Source organism: Oncorhynchus masou, chromosome 11 (genome assembly GCF_036934945.1).
Source record: "Oncorhynchus masou masou isolate Uvic2021 chromosome 11, UVic_Omas_1.1, whole genome shotgun sequence".
Lineage (NCBI taxonomy): Eukaryota > Metazoa > Chordata > Actinopteri > Salmoniformes > Salmonidae > Oncorhynchus > Oncorhynchus masou.
This window is the reverse complement of record NC_088222.1, coordinates 52,758,849-52,784,437: the sequence shown is the minus strand read 5'-3', so window position 1 is coordinate 52,784,437 and position 25,589 is coordinate 52,758,849. Positions and strand designations below refer to the sequence as shown.

The 25,589-nt window shown below is 43.4% G+C and overlaps 2 protein-coding genes across 3 annotated transcripts in view; one reads left to right on the top strand and one right to left on the bottom strand.

Moving 5' to 3' along the window:
- Positions 1-25,589, bottom strand: part of LOC135548826 (long-chain-fatty-acid--CoA ligase 6-like) — an 86,003-nt gene that overhangs the window by 47,929 nt on the left and 12,485 nt on the right. The window contains exon 2 of one of the 2 annotated variants that reach the window (XM_064978786.1): positions 4,159-4,232. Coding sequence is in view for 1 of the 2 variants with exons in the window: in XM_064978785.1 (XP_064834857.1) it covers positions 1,202-1,247 (46 nt within the window). In the remaining variant the exon portion in view is untranslated. Of the gene's footprint in view, positions 1-1,201; positions 1,585-4,158; positions 4,233-25,589 lie in introns of those variants that run through there. The other variant, XM_064978785.1, reaches the window with a different exon arrangement.
- Positions 14,688-19,332, top strand: LOC135548825 (interferon regulatory factor 1-like). The gene is made up of 8 exons (XM_064978784.1): positions 14,688-14,839; positions 16,210-16,301; positions 16,546-16,645; positions 16,817-17,028; positions 17,512-17,746; positions 17,867-17,901; positions 18,060-18,189; positions 18,660-19,332. The coding sequence occupies exons 2-8, from the start codon at positions 16,215-16,217 to the stop codon at positions 18,791-18,793; spliced, it is 933 nt and encodes a 310-aa protein (XP_064834856.1). The 5' UTR covers positions 14,688-14,839; positions 16,210-16,214; the 3' UTR covers positions 18,794-19,332.

Genomic DNA, 25,589 nt, shown 5'->3' with positions numbered 1-25,589 from the left:
AGCGCACAATGGCTGTAAAGCAAATGTTGACAACACAACAGTTTAACGGGCCCTAGGCTACTGTATCTTTTGCAGTCGAGGTTACTATAGTTAAAACATGTTGATATGTGGAATATCTGCCTAATGTTGATTAATATAAAACGTTTTTTAAATTGTCACATTTTCCCCCACACCCCTGACTGGCAGAATAAAATAGTGTTTTACAGAGCCTTACCCAAGAAACTGCTAATACGCTCGAGCTGGCTGCAGTGATTCAGGACCCTCACCCCTGGACAGCTCCTACCAATCAGACATGCCCTCTTCAGCGCGTGAAATCGTACGTCACACTACCCATTATGGCATGGGTAGATTCTGAAGACAATCCATCCGCAACCACTATGCCACGTTGCTATATAGGCAATTGTTTAGCAAAATGTATATTTTTGTTGATCTAGCTAGCTACGTGTTATCCGGCTGTCTGATAATAGCCTACATTTACGCTGATGAATGTTAGCAGCTGTCACTGAGCCATTGGCAAGCGATATACAGTTGCTAAATGGTTGAGAGATTAGCGTTTTCATTTACGTGTTTCCGGTTTAGGCATATACCCAACAGTATCTTGCACGACCTTAATAACCTGCAGACACGAATTTCTCACACTGAAGCCTGTCATGTGGAATAATTTAGCATACCAATACCGGAAATGTAAATAACTCGCTGAAACACAAAACAATATATATGTTCAGAAAAAAACTGTATCGACCCAGTTGTCCTATGCACGTTGGTTATTGCATTATGTTGCGCTATGCGCTTTCCGAAGCCATGCCATATGCATGTAATTACAAGGCCCGTTTAGAATAAAATCGTTATTCCGTGAAAATGTCTCAACAACTGGTTATTATTATAAATTACATCAAATAGGTTATGCTATAATTGTGCACTAACTGGCAGGCCGTCAGATACGCACATAAAGATAACCTTTCCCAGCTTATTCCGTGTAGGCCGGACGCGAATAAATGTATCCTGAAAATGTATCATCCATGCCGCTCTATAGGCTATTCTAAATATGTAAGCGGCACCTGTAAAAATAACGCATCCTATTCTATATGAATTCTAAATCAATAACATGTCTCACAATTTCAGAGAGGCTGCGCCCATACAATAATTCAAGGCACTTGCTATTCTATGGTAAGCACAACGAATGAAGATATATGAAACTCACCTAATATTATCCAGACAGACCCAGAGACCAGAACGAAGGAAAGCATGTCTTTCTCATTGAGTTTGCGGTCGCAGCACACAGCCCGGTGCAAGAGCCTAAAACTGCAGCATCAACTGCAGTAACTCGCCGACAATCTGGGAGATTATAACAATCACGGAGTAATAGCCTACTAGTCTATTTACTGCTAGCCAGTCAATTCAGATGGAAACGTCCAACTGGTTACAACCTAGGCTATACCTATTTGCATTGGAGTACATACATAGCTATAGGTGCGCACGAGATAGAAAAAAATGCATCCTCAAATATGAACGAATATAGCCTACCATCCCTCCTGGACTATGTATTTTATTTCACCTCTAGGTAGACTATAGGCTTCCCTGCGCAGCCGCATACCGACTGAAATGAAAGCGTTTCACCGACGTCGCAAGTGAGATGCGCGGAGAGCAAGGTTACGCAGAGATAACTGTACTGGGTGACGTGCACTATTAGGATACAGCGATATTATACTGTCTCGATTTCTTTTTCTTTTGTTTTTTATTCCATACAGACAAATACATTCCAATTACCAACATGCATGACAGCATAGATGCTGGGTATAAATGAGTTAACAGATCAAACGGATGTTGGATAATGGTACAGGATTAGGTTAGCTTTGTGGATTCGTACATGCATTTAAATAACGTTGATAATGCATGATGTTCGATAATAGTTATATGTAGTCTCTGTCCTGTCATATAATAGCTCTATATACCCGCATTTTATTATCAGGGAATGCAAAGTTGAAGTCGGAAGTTTACATACACCTTAGCCAAATACATTTAAACTCAGTTTTTCACAATTCCCGACATTCAATCATCCAAGTAAAAATTCCCTTTCTTAGATCAGCTAAGATCACCACTTTATTTTAAGAATGTGAAATGTCAGAATAGTAGTAGAGAGAATGATCTATTTCAGCTTTTATTTCTTTCATCACATTCCCAGTGGGCCAGAAGTTTACATACACTCAATTAGTATTTGGTAGCATTGCCTTTAAATTGTCTAACTTGGGTAAAAAGGTTTGGGTAGCCTTCCACAAGCTTCCCACAATAAGTTGGGTGAATTTTGGCCCAATCCTCCTGACAGAGCTGGTTTAACTGAGTCAGGTTTGTTGGCCTCATTGCTCGCACACACTTTTTCAGTTCTGTCCACACATTTTCTATGGAATTGAGGTCAGGGCTTTGTGATGGCCACTCCAATACCTTGACTTTGTTGTCCTTAAGCCATTTTGCCACAACTTTGGAAGTATGCTTGTGATCATTGTCCATTTGGCAGACCCATTAGCGACCAAGCTTTAACTTCCTGACTAATGTCTTGAGATGTTGCTTCAATATATCCACATAATTTTCCTACCTCATGATGCCATCTGTTTTGTGAAGTGCACCAGTCCCTCCTGCAGCAAAGCACCCCCACAACATGATGCTGCCACCCCGATACTTCATGGTTGGGATGGTGTTCTTCGGCTTGCAAGCATCCCCCTTTTCCCTCCAAACATAACGATGGTCATTATGGCCAAACAGTTCTATTTTTGTTTCACCAGACCAGAGGACATTTCTCCAAAAAGTACAATCTTTGTATCCATGTGTTTGCACACACATGTGACTATTGCAAACCATAGTCTGGCTTTTTTATGACTGTTTCAGAGCAGTGGCTTCTTCCTTGCTGAGCGACCTTTCAGGTTATGTCGATATAGGACTCGTTTTACTGTGGATATAGATACTTGTACCTGTTTCCTCCAGCATCTTCACAAGGTCCTTTGCTGTTGTTCTGGGATTGATTTGCACTTTCACACCAAAGTACGTTCATCTCGAGGAGACAGAATGCGTCTCCTTCCTGAGCAGTATGACGGCTGCATGGTCCCATGGTGTTTATACTTGCATACTATTGTTTGTACAGATGAATGTGGTACCTTCAGGCGTTTGGAAATTGCTCACAAGGATGAACCAGACTTGTGTCTACAATTTTTTCTGGGGTTTTGGCTGATTTCTTTTGATTTTCCCATGATGTCAAGCAAAGAGGCACTGAGTTTGAAGGTAGGCATTGACATACATCCACAGGTACACCTCCAATTGACTCAAATTATGTCAATTAGCCTATCAGAAGTTTCTAAAGCCATTTCTGGAATTTCCAAGCTGTTTAAAGGCACACAGTCAATTTACTGTATGTAAACTTCTGACCGACTGGACTTGTGATGTGATACAGTGAATTATAAATGAAATAATCTGTCTGTAAACAATTGTTGGAACAATTACTTGTGTCATTCATAAAGTAGATGTCCTAACCAACTTGCCAAAACTATAGTTTTGTTGACAAGAAATGTGTGGAGTGGTTGAAAAATGAGTTTTAATGACTCCAACCTAAGTGTATGGAAACTTCCGACTTCAACTGTATATCGTAAACCTACAGTATATAGGCTATGCGAGTTACAGTGGATTCTAGAGTTGGGTTTAGTACATTTCAGTGGATCTCAATGGGGAATGTTTGTGTCCTGCTGATTCAAATTTTCCCAAGAGGGAGATGGGTTGGAGATTCACTCCTCACGTGACATGACACATCACCTTGAAAATGGCTCCCTCCTAAGCAAGCATCCCTGCTGCTGCAACCATAATATTTGCATGATAATTTAAATGGACATACAGAGATAATTTTATATTTCTGGTTTGTCATACATACAGTATATCATATTGCACCTTAAATATCAAGCCTACTGTAGTCTATTTTATGCAACTGTTAATCTGGAGTCTGGACACATCTTGATTAGCCCTAGCCTACATATGTCCCCTTTGTATTTTTTTCTGAAACATTTTGAGCAGCCTAAAACACTTCCTGGAGGCAGTCTCCCGAGGGAGCCAGGGAGGGGAGGAGTGTATGAAATATTAGGCCTAATTGTGTTATTGTGGTGCCTACATCACGTGACTGACCTTATCAAGTGGGTCATTGTCAGGACCTCCTATCTGTCACTTCCTGTCCTGCCACCAGTCACATCTTCCTCCTGCTGCAGAAAAGACAAACATGGCCACATTAAACATGTTAAACAGAGGCAGGCAGTCAGGGGCGTATTCATTACGTCGATTCTGTTGCGAAAAGTTTCTTAAAGTGAAGCAAATATAACTAAACGGGGAGGGATCTACCTGAATTTGTCCAATAAAAACTCTTGTTTTGCAACTGTTTGGCTAATAATTACACCTCAGATCACACAGGTGGATACTGCTTGCATCCCAAATGGCACCCTATTCCCTTTATAGTGCACTACTCTCCATATGGCTGGTATACAGTAATGCACTATATAGGGAATTTGGGATGCACCCACAGACTGAGGAGAGAATTCAGGGAGGTCATGCAAGAGTTGCAAGAGAAAAAAACCTACTGGTGGACAATGGGGATTTCATTGCATGATTGCAATGCCCCTTGCATAGATGTTAGGGTACACAACACACACATGGAATTAAGTGATAACAGAGTGAAAGGGATATTTCCTTCAAAAGATGACATGTGTCTTGTACTACAAAGACAGCATGCCCCCCCCCCCCCCGAAGCTTGTTCTGTCCATGTGATTTCAAAGCTCCACACATAAAACATCTTCCCATACACTATTCCTCTTCCTCCTCCCCTATCTCCCATGTCCATAAAGAATGTCAGGTTATCTATTGCATCTTCAGGCCTGCCTATCTCCCCGCTCAACATGTATATGGAGAGGGATGTGGCCATGGTGGAAGGGGGAGAGTTGAGGGAGAGAGGGGAAAAGGAGGAAGTGGAGAACTGTTGCAGAGCAGCTGTTAAAGGGGGGCAGGGCCGCCACCATGAATTATCAGCCGTGGCTTTGATTTGATCCAAAGTCACAGAGCTGTCAAAGCAGATTTGTGTTTATTTAACCTTTATTTTATCAGGAAGTCATACTGAGACCAAGGTCTCTTTTACAGATGAGCCCTGAATGACATAAATGACAGAAAATACACACATCAAAATATAAATACAAAATGCAAGTAGAAAGAACAACACGCTCATAAAAAACAAACACATTCATCAGTAAAAAGTCCTCGTTCAGCCTTGTGAATTGCCCTAGAAGCACCAAAATATCAAATGTTGTTCCACCAATAAGATGCAAGACTTACCTTACTTCGTGGAGACCAAAAACATTTCCAGAGTTAACCATCCTTGAGACCGGGTGTGGTCTAAAGTTTAGTAAAGATGTTAGGTACAGTGGGACTTTGTGTAAAATGACTTAATAAATGAAAACATAGCACTGTATCAACCTACGTGACATCAGAGAGGGACAACCCACTTTCTGACAGAGAATGCAGTGACGATACAAAAATGGTCTCCTGCAGTAAAGCGCAGTGTGCCGCGATAAACTGCAACTAACGGCTTTAATGAAGTGGCAGCTGCGTTCATATCGATGATGTCGCCACAGTCTAGGACCAATAGGAATGTCAACTGAATAATCTGTCCTTAAGCTGTTCTTGTCTATTAATGTTCTGTATTATGTCATGTTCCATGTTCTGTGTGGACCCCAGGGAGAGTAGCTGCTGCTTGGGGATCCTAATAAAATACCAAATCTGCTTTCTACTATTTAACGAGAGGCAGGACCTATTTCTATAGAAGAAGCACATTGTTATTCTCACCTTTACTAACTCATCAATATGCTTTTTAAAATACAGCTTTTCATCTATCCAGATACCCAGATATTTGTAAGCAGGGACATGATCAATATGGACACCAGCCAAAGTACATATGTTTAAATCATCAGAGTTATTTGTATGCACGCTAGTGAACAGCATATACTTAGTTGTACCTGCATTCAATACTAATTTCAGGCTAATACAGTTTTTCTGTTAAGCTATGAAGGCAGACTGTTGTTCAGATAGAGCCTGGTCAACCAGGGGGATAATTGTCAGGCTTGCTCCCGCTTCCCCTCTCTCGTGCTCGAACACGCCAGGCTGCTCATCATTACGCACACCTGTCACCATCATTACGCGCATAAGCACTCATTGGACTCACCTGGACTTCTTCACTTTGTTTGACCTTCCCCTATATATCTGTCTGTTCCTCAGGTGGTTCCCCGTGTCAGCATTATTGTTATCATATCATTTTGTTCCCCCCGTCCAAACGCTGTTCTTGTTTTGCGTGATGTCCGTTTTCCATTAAATTTTCACTCCATGTACTTGCCTCTCGTCTCCAGCGTCGGTCCTTACAGAATGCTGACAACATTATTTGAAGCATCAGTGAGTTCTTTTTTTTTGGTGGTGACGTTGGGTCCGGGTACCGCCGCAGATGGAACCGGCTGTGCCTCAGCTGGCTCGTTGGGCTTCTACGCCACAGCCGGCTCATCAGGCTCCCATCCCACGTCATGCCTCAGCCGGCCCATCAGGCTCCCATGCTTCAGCCGGCTCGTCAGGCTCCCACGCCTCAACGGGATCATAAGGCTGTCAAGCCTCAGCCGGATCATCAGGCTCCTACGTCTCAGCCAGCTTGTCGGCTCCCATTCCTAAGCCGGCTCGTCGGGCTTCAACGCCTCAGCTAGCTAGTCCAGCACCATGCCTCGGCCGGCCCGCCAGGCTCGCCCAGCTGGGACGCCAGGTGGCACCCCTAGAGGGAGGGGGGGGGGGGTACTGTCATGCCTGATCCCGCTTCCCTTCTCTGGTACTCAAGGGAGCCAGGCTGGCCATCATTACGCACACCTGTCACCATCTTTACACGCATCAGTGCTCATTGGACTCACCTGGACTCCTTCACTTTGCTGATTGCCCCACTATATCTGTCTGTTCCTGATTTGGTTCCCCATGTCAGCATTATTGCCATCATGTCGTTTCGTTCCCCTCGTCCAGACACTATTCTTGTTTTGTATGATGTCTGTTCTCCATTAAATGTTCACTCCCTGCACTTGCTTCTCGTCTCCAGCGCCAGTCCTTACCGTAATAGAACACACAACAGTACCATCAGCATACAAGTGCAGGTTACAGTTTTTTTTTTACAGACAAGTCGATATTGTTGATGTAAACAGTAAAAAGTACAGGACCCAGAATCGACCTCTGCGGGACACCTTTCATAATATCCAGGAAACCTGATTTAACACCATCAGCAGATACACATTGAGTTATATCTGTCAAGTAATTTCTAAATCAGTTACAGCCCGGTCTAAGCCAATTGAGGAAAGCCTCTGAATTAGAGGTGCGTGATCAACAGTATTGAAAGTCAAGGACAGGATAATCAAATCAAATCAAATTTTATTTGTCACATACACATGGTTAGCAGATGTTAATGCGAGTGTAGTGAAATGCTTGTGCTTCTAGTTCCGACAATGCAGTAATAACCAACAAGTAATCTAACTAACAATTCTAAAACTACTGTCTTATACACAAGTGTAAGGGGATAAAGAATATGTACATAAAGATATATGAATGAGTGATGGTACAGAGCAGCATAGGCAAGATACAGTAGATGGTATCGAGTACAGTATATACATATGAGATGAGTATGTAAACAAAGTGGCATAGTTAAAGTGGCTAGTGATACATGTATTACATAAGGATGCAGTAGATGATATAGAGTACAGTATATACCTATACATATGAGATGAATAATGTAGGGTATGTAAACATTATATTAGGTAGCATTGTTTGAAGTGGCTAGTGATATATTTTACATCATTTCCCATCAATTCCCATTATTAAAGTGGCTGGAGTTGAGTCAGTGTGTTGGCAGCAGCCACTCATTGTTAGTGGTTGCTGTTTAACAGTCTGATGGCCTTGAGATAGAAGCTGTTTTTCAGTCTCTCGGTCCCAGCTTTGATGCACCTGTACTGACCTCGCCTTCTGGATGATAGCGGGGTGAACAGGCAGTGGCTCAGGTGGTTGTTGTCCTTGATGATCTTTATGGCCTTCCTGTAACATCGGGTGGTGTAAGGTGTCCTGGAGGGCAGGTAGTTTGCCCTGGTGATGCGTTGTGCAGACCTCACTACCCTCTGGAGAGCCTTACTGTTGTGGGCGGAGCAGTTGCCGTACCAGGCGGTGATACAGCCCGCCAGGATGCTCTCGATTGTGCATCTGTAGAAGTTTGTGAGTGCTTTTGGTGACAAGCCAAATTTCTTCAGCCTCCTGAGGTTGAAGAGGCGCTGCTGCGCCTTCTTCACGATGCTGTCTGTGTGAGTGGACCAATTCAGTTTGTCTGTGATGTGTATGCTGAGGAAGTTAAAACTTACTACCCTCTCCACTACTGTTCCATCGATGTGGATAGGGGGGTGTTCCCTCTGCTGTTTCCTGAAGTCCACAATCATCTCCTTAGTTTTGTTGACGTTGAGTGTGAGGTTATTTTCCTGACACCACACTCCGAGAGCCCTCACCTCCTCCCTGTAGGCCGTCTCGTCGTTGTTGGTAATCAAGCCTACCACTGTTGTGTCATCCGCAAACTTGATGATTGAGTTGGAGGCGTGCGTGGCCACGCAGTCATGGGTGAACAGGGAGTACAGGAGAGGGCTCAGAACGCACCCTTGTGGGGCCCCAGTGTTGAGGATCAGCGGGGTGGAGATGTTGTTGCCTACCCTCACCACCTGGGGGCGGATAATGAAAGGGTATGCCTTTTATCTATACAGTTAATCACATCATTTATAACTAGGGATGCAGCAGACATAGTGCCTGGTCTAAAATCTGACCTATGTACATTTAGAATACATTTCAAAGATAAGAAAGATCTTAGCTGAGAATTGATTAAGGATTCTAATATTTTAGCCAGGCGAGAAAGTTTAGAAATAGGATGATAATTATTTAGGTCAGAAGAGTCACCACCTTTGTGAAGGGAGAGTACACGGGCAGATTTCCAAACCTTAGGGATAGTACCAGATATAATCGTCAGGTTAAAAATATGGGTTAATGATTCAGCAATCAGGGGGGCAGAGAGCTGCAGCAAAAATGGATCAAGCATATCAGCTCCAGTGGATTTTTTTTTACATCAATCTCAAGCAAGGCATCTTGCACATCACAGACGTCAATTATTGAAATTAAATGTAAATAAAAGTTGACGTTGAGTTAGCTCGAGGCTGGCAGAGGAAATATCAGTCGATTGACAGACCAGGGTCAATTAAACCACAGTTTCTCTCAAATAAAAAGCCTCCCGGGATAAAATGATGATTAAAATGATCACTTATTGCATTATTTTAAGTTATGATGCCAGAGTCAGACAGAACTTGCTTAGACAGAGAAGAAGAGGAATTTGCACACTTCAGTGCATTTTCTGTTTTTCAAAATGTAGAAGTATCACCAGCAGAGTCAGAGATATACAGTGGGGAGAACAAGTATTTGATACACTGCTGATTTTGCAGGTTTTCCTACTTACAAAGCATGTAGAGGTCTGTCATTTTTATCATAGGTACACTTCAACTGTGAGAGACGGAATCTAAAACAAAAATCCAGAAAATCACATTGTATGATTTTTTAAGTCAAATCAAATCAAACTTATTTATATAGCCCTTCGTACATCAGCTGATATCTCAAAGTGCTGTACAGAAACCCAGCCTAAAACCCCAAACAGCAAGCAATGCAGGTGTAGAAGCATGATTTTTAAGTCATTCATTTGCATTTTATTGCATGACATAAGTATTTGATCACCTACCAACCAGTAAGAATTCCGGCTCTCACAGACCTGTTAGTTTTAAGGTAAGCAAACCCTCGGCCCAGATTTTTACCCGCCGCTGTCGTCATACCTGGAAGAGAGCCCGGGTTGGCTCTTCTCAAGACCACCTCCAGGTATCGACGACAGGCGGACTGCCACCGGATCCCGGCTCCCCGTTTTTCGCCTGTCCACTCGGCATCTGCCCCTCCGGATAGAGTCCCGCAAACTGTCCCCCTATTTTATCATCCCTTTCCCATCTCAAAGATCCTTAGGGCTAAGTATCTTATTCGGTTCGTCTTCTGTTGCCCTGTACCCTCTGTATACATCCCACTTTTCATGTGTCTAAGATTAAACCCATGTCTCACAGCCCTTTGTCTTCTGTTTCCTGACCCCGAGTCTGCCTGCCGTCCTGTACCTGCTTGATTCTGACCCGATCACGAACCTCTGTCTGCCCTCGACTTGCCCTTTTCCTGCCCTGTGTTTATAAAAACATCATCTGTGAACGGTACTATCTGCCTCCCGTGTCTGCATCTGGCACATATCCTGAGTTGTGATATAATTAAATCAATGAATGAGGAGTTACCAGGGTTTTTCATATTGAGCTATGTGGGTTTTGAGATCATTTGAGTTAGTTTAAAATCAATGCATATACTCTTAAATTGATTTGAGGCCAATGATAGCCAATCCAGATTCAAATCCCCTAAAATGACCAACTCCGAGGACAGAAGAGGTGTTCAACACTTGGAAATAGCACCAAAAACATCCACCATGGCAGCAGGGGGTAGGTAAATCCCAGCAATAAATAAATGTGTATTCTGGTTTATGGACACATTTACAACCAAGAGCTAACATTTATCGGGTACTCAAAAATGCAAAGATTTGGATGCAGTCAAAAGTTTGGAAACACCTATTAATTCAAGGGATTTTCTTAATAGTGAAGACATCAAAACTATGAAATAACACATAAGGAATCATGTAGTAACCAAACAAGTGTTAAACAAACTGATATATATTTGAGATTCTTCAAAGTAGCCACTCTTTGGCTTGATGACAGATTTGCACACTCATGGCATTCTCTCAACCAGCTTCATGAGGTAGTCACTTTCGAATGCATTTCAATTAACAGCTGTGACTTGTTAAAAGTTATTTTGTGGAATTTCTTTTGTTTGAACCAATCAGTTGTGTTGTGACAAGGTAGGGGTTGTAATGTATACAGAAAATAGCCCTATTTACCACAGTATTCTGCAGTGATACGCCATCCCATCTGGTTTGAGCTAAGTGGGACTATCATTTGTTTTTCAACAAGACAATGACCCAAAACACACTTCCAGGCTTTGTAAGGACTATTTGACCAAGGAGAGTGATGGAGTGCTGCATCAGATGACCTAGCCTCCACAATCACCCCACTTCAAACCAATTGAGATGGTTTGGGATGCTATGACCGCAGAGTGAAGGAAAAGCAGCCAGCAAATGCTCAGCATATGTGGGAGCTCCTTCAAGACTGCTGGAAAAGCATTCCAGATGAAGCTGGTTGAGAGAATGCCAAGAGTGTGCAAAGCTGTCATCATGAAGAATAACAGATATATTTTGATTTGTTTAACACTTTTGTGTTATTTCATAGTTTTCATGTCTTCACTAATATTATACAATGTAGAAAAGAGTAAAAATAAGGAAAACCCTTGAATGAGTAGGTGTGTCCAAACTTTTGACTGGTACTGCATACGGCCACACCCCCTTTCTGTAATCTGTCACATCTAAATAGATTATAATATTTTACTTCAACGTCTTTATCAGATACATAACCCTTTAACCATGTTTCTGAAAGAACCAGAATGTCAGGACACAAGTCCTGTTTTATTTAACTAGGCAAGTCAGTTAATAGCAAATTCTAATTTTCAATGACAGCCTAGGAACAGTGGGTTAACTGCATGTTTGGGGGCAGAACGACAGATTTGTACCTTGTCAGCTCGGGGATTTGAACTTACAACCTTCCGGTTGCTAGTCCAACACTCTAACCACCAGGCTACCCTGCCGCCCCTGTACCCAAACATCAATTGTGTCCATTTTGGAACAATAGTTTGCGCATTTAGGTGCATTAGCCTAAGCCCCCAGCTTAGTCCCATAAGAGCTAACAGGCATAGGGTTATCTGCAGCTATTTGTTGAGTGAACTGGGACTTTGCCAAGGTCCCTGGTCAACCACATGAGAGCAGAGCAGACTGAACACTTTACAGACCTCCCTCAAGTCGCTAGATGCAGTGGCTAGAGCGGGAACTGGGAGAGCACTGTTGGCAGATTTCAGTCCACCCTGATGAAGCACCTGCCAAATGAGTGGAGCTGCTGCAGGGGATCAGAGTGGCTGCCAATGCTCCATTCTGGGTGTGCCCAGGAGGCCTTGGTGTAGCTCTTGTTGCATGGTTGGGTCTGCCATAGTGTGCAGGAGTGTCCCAGGCCTGTCCTGGTGATGGGATTAGGGGAGGCTAACCAAAACTAACCAGCAACATCGTTTAAGGTGGGGACTGCCTCTTTGCACAGGTATACATTGTTTTACATTGTTTTAAAGACAGTTCAGGCTGAAGATGGGATGGTGGGCCAGGTGTAGATTTGGGCATATCACACAGTCCGAGACAGGCTGGCATTTACCCTCTGGATGGTGTCAGGGTGGAAATCTCTGGAGCAGGGTAGATATGACTTTTTTTTTTTTTTGTTCTCCACTGAAGACAGCCAGACAGGCAGGACAGACAGGGACAATACAGTATATGTACTCACTGTAGTAGTATGACCTCTGTAGGAAGAGCTTTAGATGCCCATTTGAGGGAATTTCTCCTTGCAAACAGACTATTTATTACGGTCAGTTCCTTCATCTCCAAAGCATGGCATGGAGGCTACTTTTTCCTCATCAGTTTAACATTCAGACATGTATTATATTGTGCATCTAATCTGTTCAGACATTTAATGTGAGTTTTTGATTTATAAAGACCCGGGGGCTTCAGTGTAGATTTCTGATACATATTCTGTGACTGATTAAAAAGTCACTTAAAAAAACAAAACATTTTGAAGCATTTAAGTAATCAAAATAAGCACACAAAGAACAAAAAAGCGTCATAATTCACAAAGGTCATGTTAACTGACTGATGTTATTTCATAGAACAAAAAATATAAAATATACGCCTGTGTTGACCTCAGACCATACATTCGGTGTTTATTACGAAACCCTACTCTTTCCCCATTAATTTCCCCCATTGGAATGGCTGAAGGGACCAGAGGTGTTCATTTCCGGTTTTTCGGACTACACGCTGGCGAGCTCTATAGACATACTGGACGCTTCGCGAGGCCTTTAAATGAATCAACCAAAAAATATATTAATGCACTATATGTTCATGCCCTCAAAAGAGTTGCAATTAAAGACGTGAAGAAGTTTGCTGTCTGTATTTCCTCTTCAGACAGATTTGGGGTGAGTTGCAATTTGAGAAGTAGTGAAATGAAAGCACTATACAAATGCAAGGGATGTCTCACAAAGCATCCAGGTTGGGATTTAGCAACCATGTAAAACATATTGAAGTACTAGGCTACCCATTGCATGTGAGAAGCCTCCTGGATAAGATATACCAAATAGTTAATTATACACACATTGGGTTGGTGGGAATCCAAATTATTTGTATAAAGGACTAATGCTATTGACCACCATTAAAAGAGAGATATCCTTTTTTTCTATTGGGAAAACCCTGGGCTTTTTGAACGGAGCAAAAACTCCGCAGCAGGAAAATACCCTGCTTTTCCTCGTTGGACTGGGACACACCCACACACTGTATTACACAACTCCCCCGCGCGCTCCGAGCTCAAACACTACAGTCATTTTATGGAAAAGACGGGTGACGTGTTCCTGCTTAAGGAAGCGTTGCCTGGCGGATTAACCTCTGCACTCTAGATCAGAACACTGTTAAATACGCGTTTCTGTATTTATGCAATATGAGACAATTGAGATGAAAGCAGATCACTCCAAGTCCTTATAATAAAGTGCATGGCAGTTTCATGCTAACATTCGTACATTGGCGATTCTTGAATAGTAATACATAACATGATTGCTTAATTTTGTAGCAGTTGGCAATTGGTATAAGTGCTTTCTTGTGTAAACATGCAGCTCGTGTCAGCAGTGACTTAAATGAAGTCTGACTGGAGTCTGTGGCACCCTGTACCAACTGAACAAGTCAACACTTCCCCTGTCGGAGCTTTTAATACCTACACCATTTCCCGGAAAAGCGCGACTTCTCAGTTCGATTGCGATTTATTTAAAAGAGCTTGCCTATGCCTGGGCTTTTGATGCTTGGCGGGACATAATTGCACCAATAATAGAATAGAAATACAACCCACTGGTTGTATTTTGGCATAGTTATGCAATTAAATAATGGAATCGTTTTCTCTAATATTCTCTAATATAATTACATTAAATGATAGGAATACGTGTGGGGGGATTACTTAACTGATAAGATAGCCTGTTTATCATCTCTATATATTCTATAAACACAAGTTAAATTAATAAACTATCAATAGTCATGCAGAATTTAACATTTTCACTGAAAACAATAAGAAATAAAAAAGCCTAGATATTGTAAATTATACTTCGTTATACTGCTACGATCAACATGCATTATTGGGTCTGTTCACGCCTTATCATGACTACCACAGCTTCGCTCACAACGGCATGATTTCTCGGAAATCAGGTTGCCTGTAGTTTGAGCGCGCCGTCCTTGTTGTGACATTCGGCGCAGATGCGGACTGCTGCCAAAACCGTATGCATGCTACTGAATGGGGAAGTCCCAGCATCTCTGTATAAAAACCATTGTTCCTTCAGCAGAGTGTACACACTGTCAATGAAGACCAGAGTGGATATTACAAGGAATAACAGAGGAACAACTTCTCGCTCCATCTTTACAAAGGAGAATACCTGCTTTTAGGCTACATTTATAATCAATCGGATTAAGCGACATCATATTCCAGCTGTAAGTGATTTTCTTTTCTTATTGCATGCACTACTAGGCCACATATAAACATAGCTCTCTTTGTACATATTTATAGACAATATAGTTTGTATTTATAGTAGGTCTGTAGGCATTTAAAAAAAATAGGGACTCGCATTTGTTTTTACGTGTGTGCAGCAGCGTGCATCTTGTCATTGGGCATAGTCCACATATTTTGACAGATAATATTACACTGACACGAACGCGCCTTGAAGCAAAGGGTTGTGGCGATACGGTCAACCTGTTGGTGAATTAACCTAGCCGAAGTAATGCAAGTAGCTAATACAAAATTGCAGTAGTATATTATGACTTTTCAAGAGTTCTAGTTAAAATATAAATAATTGCACGTTTTAGTAGGTCTAGGTGTAACACTGTTTGTAACGTATCTCGGCACTGCAATGGATTGGTTTGAATCCGTTCGCTTGCTCAGTGCATGATCAGAGTGTGCATGTTATTTGTTGAATATGCCCATCGTGTTCTTTTTAAGCACTTCTAAAGAACCTGCTCCATTTAACCTGGGATGCACTAGATATAACCAAACTCTTTATCTGCTTGAATAAGACAACGAAAAATACTTTTAAAGACGTTCAATGTAGTCCTATTAAATGCACATGACAGAAATACTAGCACTGCTTTATTTCACTGATTTGGATAGTCCAGTAATTTGACAGTCGTTGGCAATGGTCATGGCAACATCACACTTCCTGGTCATGACGAGACTAGGCATCCGATAGTGGGCGCTAGAGCTGCATATCGTCTAGAATTGATGTGCATTCCCGATACTACACTCGGGCTTCTCCTGGACCGGCTCGTACTTAATAAAGCATCCTCCATTCAGACTGTAAAGGCACAATTCCCCTCCTTAACTATCTTTAATGGCGAACCCACCGGAAAATATGTGTACTGTCTTAATAAAACACAATTTGCCACCACCATTTTCGTATTTTCGGGCAATTTAGGATGTTGTGTACATCGTTCGCTGAACGCGTTGTACAACATCCTAAATGGTTCGAAAGCACGAAATGTTAATGGGAAATTGTGTTTTATTAAGACAGTACACATATTTTCTGGCAGCTCGCCATTTATGATAGCTACGGAAAGAAATGATGCCTTTGCAGCCTGGATGGAGGGTGCTTTATGTATTCACTGGTCCAAGGGGGACAGGAGTGTTTACTGGGAATGCACATTAATCTCAGACTATAGTCTGCCAAGGCTGGGTCATGAGCTTCACTGGACTAAACATCTGCACTAACTGAGAAGGGCAGTGGGAGGGCCTGAGTAACATGCTTGTACATCTATCTCACATTCCACGTGGCTAAAACTGAGCTAATCTATTCTCCATGCTCTCCCAGGAACCATGCCTGTGTCTAGGATGAGAATGAGACCTTGGTTGGAGGAAAAGATTGAGTCCAACACCATCAGTGGATTGGTGTGGGTGGACAAGGTAAGACTCATCAGACTCATCTAATGCATTTTTATGTACAAAGGAAACAAATAGTCCCTGAAACATTGCAGTGGCGGACACTCATTGTAAGAAGAGAACTTAGTCCAGACATTGACAGCTCCAAGCATATTAAGCACTATTACCCATGAGAAGGACTACTCAAAACTAAGCATGTAGAGGAGAAGCTGAGTTGAGAGATAGGAGGCGCTCATTTGAAACCCATTGCTTTGTGGTTTTTGTCCAGGACAATAAGATTTTCTCCATCCCATGGAAGCATGCTGCACGTCATGGATGGGACTTGAACAAGGACGCTTGTCTGTTCAAGCAATGGGCCGTGCACACAGGTGAGCAAATAACACATAACTAGACTACCTACTATAGCCCCTCTCATAATAAAATGTAATTTCACCTAGATGCATCATATGCTCTGCGCAATATGCACTTCAGCACCGTAAGGTTTTTCAATATATTTACTGCATCATAATAACAATGATGTCACTTGTCTGTGGATGCAGGGAAATTCATACAAGGCGAGACTAAACCGGACCCTAAGACATGGAAGGCTAATTTCCGCTGTGCAATGAACTCCCTTCCTGACATAGAGGAAGTGAAAGACAAAAGCATCAACAGAGGGAGTGGAGCGGTTCGTGTCTACAAGATGAAGAACGTCCACTCCAAGCCAAATAACAAGAGGTCAAAAGCAAACACTGCAAAGAAAAATAACAAGGTAAGGTTATATTCCTTTTTAACTGCAACCCGCTTTAGAATCCCTTCAACCCACTTTAGAATCCCTTCAACCCACTTTAGAATCCCTTCAACCCACTTTAGAATCCCTTCAACACACTTTAGAACCCCTTCAACCCACTTTAGAATCCCTTCAACACACTTTAGAACCCCTTCAACCCACTTTAGAATCCCTTCAACCCACTTTAGAATCCCTTCAACACACTTTAGAACCCCTTCAACCCCTTCAACCCACTTTAGAACCCCTTCAACCCACTTTAGAATCCCTTCAACACACTTAGAATCCCTTCAACCCACTTTAGAACCTCTTCAACCCACTTTAGAATCCCTATCATCATTGTAGTAATATATTCCCTCTGCTATATAAAGATCTGTGCATGTCTATTTCGGCTGGCTGTAGCCAAGCCAGTGTCAACAGAGATGAACATTATAATCTTACTTCATGTTTTGCTATTGTCTCTTCTAGGGGTCACAGATCAAGACAGAGGGAATGGCATACAGCGAAACCATTTGCCCCGAGGACCTCAATACCAACACACACCCGCAGGAGGACAGTATGACACAGGAAAGCATAGTAGACAGCACAGACAACCTAGATGATTTCACATTTGCTCCAAAGTGTTCCACCAGTGTGGAAATAGGCCCAGAAAGCACCAACAACTTCTACACATCTTTCCAAGTGTCACCAGACCACCGCACAGGTAAGGTTAACCTTGCTAGATACTTGGGTTTGACTAAACTCTTTGTGTTTGAGTGTGGGCTGCGAATGTAATTGAGGTTTGCCCAATGCTCATGCCAATTGCCCTTCTTCAACTTTACAGACTATGAAGACAGTCACCAAGAAACCCTTATTGAGGTAAGTTTGTCTCTACCACTACAAGTTCAGTGTGCTTTTTTAATTATCAGAAATAATCCATGTTTGCCAGATATTTTGTATTGAATACTAGAAATTCTAACACAGTTAAACCTAACAAAAATTCAACCAGGCTCATCACCTGTGTTTTGCTCATTTAGATGACACAGCATTGGGAGCAAGGCAGTGTAAACGACAAGGGGTTCCTGAGCAATGAAGTAGACACCTCAGAGTCCTTCGACACTGCAGAGTCTTACCACAGTCCAGAGAGCCAATGGAGTGATAACTCAGGTAAATGATGCAAGATGGAATCAGGCTGTTAATTATACTGTAGTATTCAACGGCAGGATTTCGTCCTGTCTCCATGCATTGTCTTTGTAAAACATTTGTTAGTCAAAATGAAAGACTACAAACAGGAAAAGGAATAGGAAAACTCTGGATTCTGTCGGCCATTGTAAGCATATTTGTTAAACAAATCTGTCACATGTAAAACACTGAAACGATTGAGGACAGTGCTTCAATCAATAATATTTCCTTCTCATGTGCATAAGGTGTGAAACATGATAACGCATAGATGGTAAATAGATGGCAGACAGAAGTGAATGATTTGACCAGAGCCTAAGCTTCAGTTTTTACCATTGCATCACAAATCATCTAACAAGGCCGCTGTCAATATTGCAAAACATAAGACGAAGTCTGTACCATCTTTCAGCTGTGATTCTCTTGCATCCCTGACCTCCTTTGTTTTGTTCGTCTGACAGGGGCGGAAATAGAGCTGCGACTTTACACGGAACTCATCTCAGGATTACCGATCATTGACGACATCCACCCTTACACCGACTACTGGTCACTGAACACATCCAGTTATCCCCAACAGATCACATGCCCACTCTGAGGCCCGCTCTCTCAGACCCTGAACAGAACCAAAAGACTTCACTCCCGACTTTTCCTTGAAGTCATGACCTCAAGCTACACCATCTTTGGCATTTGACGAATGCTGCTCTGTGACAGTTGGAGGATCTCTAAAACCTTTGGTAGCATTTTTGAAAGGAAGTATGTCTGGTACTCTCTACTGTGTTTCCACTCTTTGTTAAATCGTGCTCATAGCTGTATTGTACTCAGTATGAATAGCTCATTTACAAGATCCACAGTTGATATGATGGCACCTAGCCCGTTGCCAAAACATCACATCAACTCTCCGCTTGGATGAGCAACATCAGGTTTTTCTGTTTCACTGTGACAAAATGTTCCGTTATTTACACACTATTTGGTATACAGCAGTATATTCCCGGACGATAACGAACTATTTTGAGAAAATGTCTGTTCATTTGGTGAAAGGTGTTAAAGATGTCATTTTGTGTATATTTGTATATATATTTTATATCATTGTTTTTTTTGTTTGTACAAATTAAATTAAATGCCAACCTATTGTGAGTTGTGTGTATACTGTAGTTCATATATTGTATAATATACTTAATAATATCTAAAAATATTTATATCTGACATGACATACTTTTAGAGAGGTTTTGATTTGGGGAGAACAGCCTATGTAACCGGATGAGTTAGCTATCTAAGACATGGGGAGCTGACAGTGTCCAATGCATCACTGTGCAACAGGCAACAGCCTGATGCAAGTCTATAGTAACATTGTAAATTACAATGTAATAATTGTAGAATAACACTTTATTGGAAACAGATTGGTTTTGAAGGGAGTCTTATTGCCATTCTTCAAACTGGCAGGGCTTTTAACAGAGCATAAAATATTTTGTTTAATGGTGAAGGGGATTTAACACTGCATTGTGTGTAAATCACATGATTATTCCCAGCTGTTGTAAACTACACTACACTATAAATTAGAGAGGTCTTACTTTCTCAGACTCAAGCATATAAAACACTGTTGAATACCGATGCACATTTTTTCATGTCAGGTTTGTAACGTTTCTCGGGAAACGGGTCAAACTACTTTTGTAACTGCTTTCCACAGAAGCTATAAGGGCACGAGACCCAGATGCAGACACGTGAGGCAGATGCTTAGATTCTCTGATATTTATTATAATCCAAGGGGCAGGCAAGAGATCATAACAAGGTCAGAGTCCAGGAGGTACAGAGTGGCAGGCAGGCTCGAGGTCAGGGCAGGCAGTATGTCAGGCAGGTGGGTTCAGAATCAAGGCAGGCAAGCAGATAAACAGGTGGGTGGAGACAATCCATGTTTTATAATTGTTCTCATTTCCTATTTCGGTAGTTTGTCAAATCATCGCAGTGTAAGGTATACATTTTATTGTCCATTGTATTATACAGTCGTGGCCAAAAGTTTTGTGAATGACTGTCACGGCTTTCGTTGTGGGAAGGAGGAGCGGACCAAAATGCAGCGTAGTTGTGATTCATTTTATTTAATAAGGAAACTATACACGATTAAACTAACAAAATAACAAACGTACGAAAACCAAAAACAGCCCTATCTGGTGCAAAACACAGAGACAGGAACAATCACCCACAAACACACAGTGAAACCCAGGCTACCTAAATATGGTTCCCAATCAGAGACAATGACTAACACCTGCCCCTGATTGAGAACCATATCAGGCCAAACACAGAAATAGACAAACAAGACATCCAACATAGAATGCCCACTCAGATCACACCCTGACCAACCAAAACATAGAAACATACAAAGTAAACTATGGCCAGGGCGTGACAGTACCCCCCCCCCCCAAGGTGCGGCCGCAAAACCTGAACCTATCGTGGAGGGTCTGGGTGGGCATCTGTCCGCGGTGGTGGCTCTGGTGCTGGACGTGGCCCCCACTTCACCGCAGTCTTCCCCAACCTTGTCCGCTTCCGTGACCTCCCAGCCACGGCAAACTTACTTAACAACACGGGACAGAGGGGCAGCTCGGGACAGAGGGGCTCTTCAGACTCCGGCAGCAGCGCCGGACAGGCGGGAGACTCCGGCAGCAGCGCCGGACAGGCGGGAGACTCCGGCAGCAGCGCCGGACAGGCGGGAGACTCCGGCAGCAGCGCCGGACAGGCGGGAGACTCCGGCAGCAGCGCCGGACAGGCGGGAGACTCCGGCAGCACAGGAGAGGAGGAAGGCTCTGGCAGATCCTGGCTGACTGGCGGATCTGGAAGAATCTGTCTGACTGGCGGATCTGGAAGAGTCTGGCGGATCTGGAAGAGTCTGGCTGACTGGCAGATCTGGAAGAGTCTGGCTGACTGGCAGATCTGGAAGAGTCTGGCAGATCTGGAAGAGTCTGGCTGACCGGCAGATCTGGATGAGTCTGGCTGACCTGCAGATCTGGAAGAGTCTGGCTGACTGGCAGATCTGGAAGAGTCTGGTTGACTGGCAGATCTGGAAGAGTCTGGCTGACCTGCAGATCTGGAAGAGTCTGGCTGACCGGCAGATCTGGAGGAGTCTGGCTGAATGGCAGATCTGGAAGAGTCTGGCTGACTGGCAGATCTGGAAGAGTCTGGCTGACTGGCAGATCTGGAAGAGTCTGGCTGACTGGCGGATCCTGGCAGACTGACGGCTCTGGCTGCTCCATCCTGACTGGTAGCTCTAGCTGCTCCATGCAGACTGGCAGCTCTAGCTGCTCCATGCAGACTGGCAGCTCCTTGCAGACTGGCAGCTCCTTGCAGACTGGCAGCTCCTTGCAGACTGGCAGCACCGGCTTCTCCATACAGACTGGCAGCTCTGGCTGTTCCATGAAGACTGACAGCTCTGGCTGCTCCATGCAGGCTGGCAGCTCTGGCTGCGCTAAACAGGCAGGAGACTCCGGCAACACTGTAGAGGCAGAAGGCTCTGGCAGCGCTAAACAGGCGGGAGACTCCAGCAGCGCAGGAGAGGAGGAAGGCTCTGGCTGCGCTGAACAGGCGGGAGACTCTGTCAGCGCTGTAGAGGAGGAAAGCTCTGACTCCACTGAACAGGCGGGAGACTCCGGCAGCGCAGGAGAGGAGGAAGGCTCCGGCAGCGCTGGAGAGGCGAGGCGCACTGTTGGCCTGATGAGTGGTGCTGGCACTGGTGGTACTGGGCCGAGGACACGCACAGGAAGCCTGGTGCGGGGAGCTGCCATCGGAGGGCTGGTGTGTGGAGGTGGCACAGGATGGGCTAGACCGTGAAGGCGTACTGGATATCTTGAGAGCAGTGCTGGCACAGGACATGCAAGGCTAGGGAGGTGCACAGGAGGCCTGGTGCGTGAGACTGGCACCAACTTCACCAGCCGTCTAGCACGCACCTCAAGACGAGTATGGAGCACTGACCCAGGTACCATCAAATCCCCGACATGCTCTGTCGGGCGAATTCCATGCTTAAAGCACAAACACAGCAACTCCCTCATTACTCTCTCCTCCAATTTCCCCATTAACCCCTTCACAGTCTCTGTTTCGCTCACCTCCAACACCGGCTCTGGTTCTGGTCTCCTCCTTGGCTCCTCACGATAAACAGGGAGAGTGGGCTCAGGTCTGACTCCTGACTCTGCCACACTCTCCCTGAGCCCCCCCCCCCCCCCCAAGACATTTTTGGGGCTGACTCTCGGGCTTCCATCCGCTTCGCCGTGCTGCCTCTTCATACCGGCGCCTCTCCGCTTTAACCGCCTCCAGTTCTTCCTTGGGGCGGCGATATTCTCCAGGCTGAGCCCAGGGTCCTTCTCCGTCTAATTCGTCCTCCCATGTCCATTCCTTCTTTTGTTGCTCCTGCTGTTGCTTTTTCCTGTTACCACGCCGCTTGGTCCTGTTGTGGTGGTTGATTCTGTCACGGCTTTCGTTGTGGGAAGGAGGAGTGGACCAAAATGCAGCGTAGTTGTGATTCATTTTATTTAATAAGGAAACTATACGCAATTAAACTAACAAAATAACAAACGTACGAAAACCAAAAACAGCCCTATCTGGTGCAAAACACAGAGACAGGAACAATCACCCACAAACACACAGTGAAACCCAGGCTACCTAAATATGGTTCCCAATCAGAGACAATGACTAACACCTGCCCCTGATTGAGAACCATATCAGGCCAAACACAGAAATAGACAAACAAGACATCCAACATAGAATGCCCACTCAGATCACACCCTGACCAATCAAAACATAGAAACATACAAAGTAAACTATGGCCAGGGCGTGACAATGACACAAATATTAATTTCCACAAAGTTTGCTGCTTCAGTGTCTTTAGATATTTTTGTCAGATGTTACTATGGAATACTGAAGTATAATTATAAGCATATAATTATAAGCATTTCATAAGTGTTTATTGACAATTACATGAAGTTGATGCAAGGAGTCAATATTTGCAGTGTTGACCCTTCTTTTTCAAGACCATTGCAATCTGCCTTAGCATGCTGTCAATTAACTTCTGGGCCACATCCTGACTGATGGCTGGCCATTCATGCATAATCAATGCATGGAGTTTGTCAGAATTTGTGGGTTTTTGTTTGTCCACCCGCCTCTTGAGGATTGACCACAATTTCTCAATGGGATTAAGGTTTGGGGAGTTTCCTGGTCATGGACCCAAAATATCAATGTTTTGTTCTTCCCCGAGCCTCTTAGTTATCACTTTTACCTTCTGGCAAGGTGCTCCATCATGCTGGAAAAGGCATTGTTCATCACCAAACTGTTCCTGGATGGTTGGGAGAAATTTCTCTCTTGAGGATGTGTTGGTACCATTCTTTATTCATGGCTGTGTTCTTAAGTAAAATTGTGAGTGAGCCCACTCCCTTGGCTGAGAAGCAACCCCACACATGAATGGTCTCAGGATGCTTTACTGTTGGTATGACACAGGACTGGTGGTAGCCCTCCCCTTGTCTTCTCCGGACAAGCTTTTTTCCGGATGCCCCAAACAATCGGAAAGGGGATTCATGAGAGAACACGACTTTACCCCAGTCCTCAGCAGTCAAATCACTGAACCTTTTGCAGAATATCAGTCTGTCCCTGATGTTTTTCCTGGAGAGAAGTGGCTTCTTTGCTGCCCTTCTTGACACCAGGCCAATCTCCAAAAGTCTTCGCCTCACTGTGCGTGCAAATGCACTCACACCTGCCTGCTGCCATTCCTGAGCAAGCTCTGTACTGGTGGTGCCCCGATCCCGCAGCTGAATCAACTTTAGGAGACGGTCCTGGCGGTTGCTGGACATTCTTGGGAGCCCTGAAGCCTTCTTCACAACAATTGAACCGCTCTCCTTGAAGTTCTTGATGATCCGATAAATGGCTGATTTAGGTGCAATCTTACTGGCAGCAATATCCTTGCATGTGAAGCCCTTTTTGTGCAAAGCAATGGTGACGGCACGTGTTTCCTTGCAGGTAACCATGTTGACAGAGGAAGAACAATGATTCCAAGCTCCACCTTCCTTTTGAAGCTTCCAGTCTGTTATTCGAACTCAGTCAGCATGACAGAGTGATCTTCAGTCTTGTCCTCGTCAACACTCACACCTGTGTTAACGAGAGAATCAGCTGGAACTTTTGTGGCAGTGCTGAAATGCAGTGGAAATGTTTTTTTTGGGGGGATTTAGTTCATTTGCATGGCAAAAAGGGACTTTGCAATTAATTGCAATTCATCTGATCACTCTTCATAAAATGCTGTATATGCAAATTGACATCATACAAACTGATGCAGCAGACTTTGTGAAAATTCATATTTGTGTCATTCTCAAAACTTTTGGCCACAACTGTATTGAACCATCTTGTTCTACATTCTAAAACTGGAGCTGAAAGAACTGTGATAGTCTAGAAATACAGAATCATAATAATATTTAGATATAGAGTATAGTTGTTTAAACATTTAATTTTTTATTCAAATACTTGTGCAATAATGCTAATGGAGTTTGAGATATTTTCCTCATAAGTAGCAACCTGTCCAGAATACTTGACAAGGATGGAATTGGTACAATCACCACACTTTCTTCAGGCAACTGTTAGCATGGCAACAGGAGCCTTATCCATACATCAAATCAAATCAACTGTTATTTTTCACATGCTTCCTGGACAACAGGTGTAGACTAACAGTGAAATGCTTACTTACCGGTCCTTTTCCAACAATGCAAAGCTGAAGATAAGGTCCCAAAAAATCAAAATAAATGAAATAGTGACACCAGAATAAAACAAGGAGTAGAAAATAACATGGTTATATACAGGGAGTACCGGTACAGTAATTATATACAGTGCATTCAGAAAGTATTCAGATCCCTTAACTTAATCCACATTTTGTTACGTTATAGCCTTATTCTAAAATGTTAAATTGTTTTTTCCCCTCATCAATCTACACTCAATACCCCATAATGTAAAATAAAACATTGTTTTTTAGAATTCTTTGCTAATGTATATAAAAAATTAAAAACTGAAATATTACATTTGCATAAGTATTCAGACCCTTTACTCAGTACTTGTTGAAGCACATTTGGCAGCGTTTACAGCCTCGAGTCTTCTTGGGTATGAGGCAACAAGCTTGGCACACCTGTATTTGGGGAGTTTCTCCCATTCTTCTCTGCAAATCCTCTCAAGCTCTGTCAGGTTGGATTCGGAGCGTTGCCGCAGATCTATCTTCAAGTCTCTCTAGAGATGTTCGATCGGGTTCAATTCCGGGTGTCTGGCTGGGCCACAAGGATATTCAAAGACTTTTCCCGATGCCACTCCTGCGTTGTTTTGGCTGTGTGCTTAGGGTCATTGTCCTGTTGGAAGGTGAACCTTCACCTCAGTCTGGCGTCCTGAGC

Bases quoted from the DNA above. Each gene is read 5' to 3' on its own strand.
- LOC135548825 (XM_064978784.1), top strand. From the start codon at position 16,215: ATGCCTGTGTCTAGGATGAGAATGAGACCTTGGTTGGAGGAAAAGATT. The intron at 16,646-16,816 runs GTGAGCAAATAA...CTGTGGATGCAG, and splicing joins GCAATGGGCCGTGCACACAG to GGAAATTCATACAAGGCGAG. The intron at 17,747-17,866 runs GTAAGGTTAACC...TCAACTTTACAG, and splicing joins GTCACCAGACCACCGCACAG to ACTATGAAGACAGTCACCAA.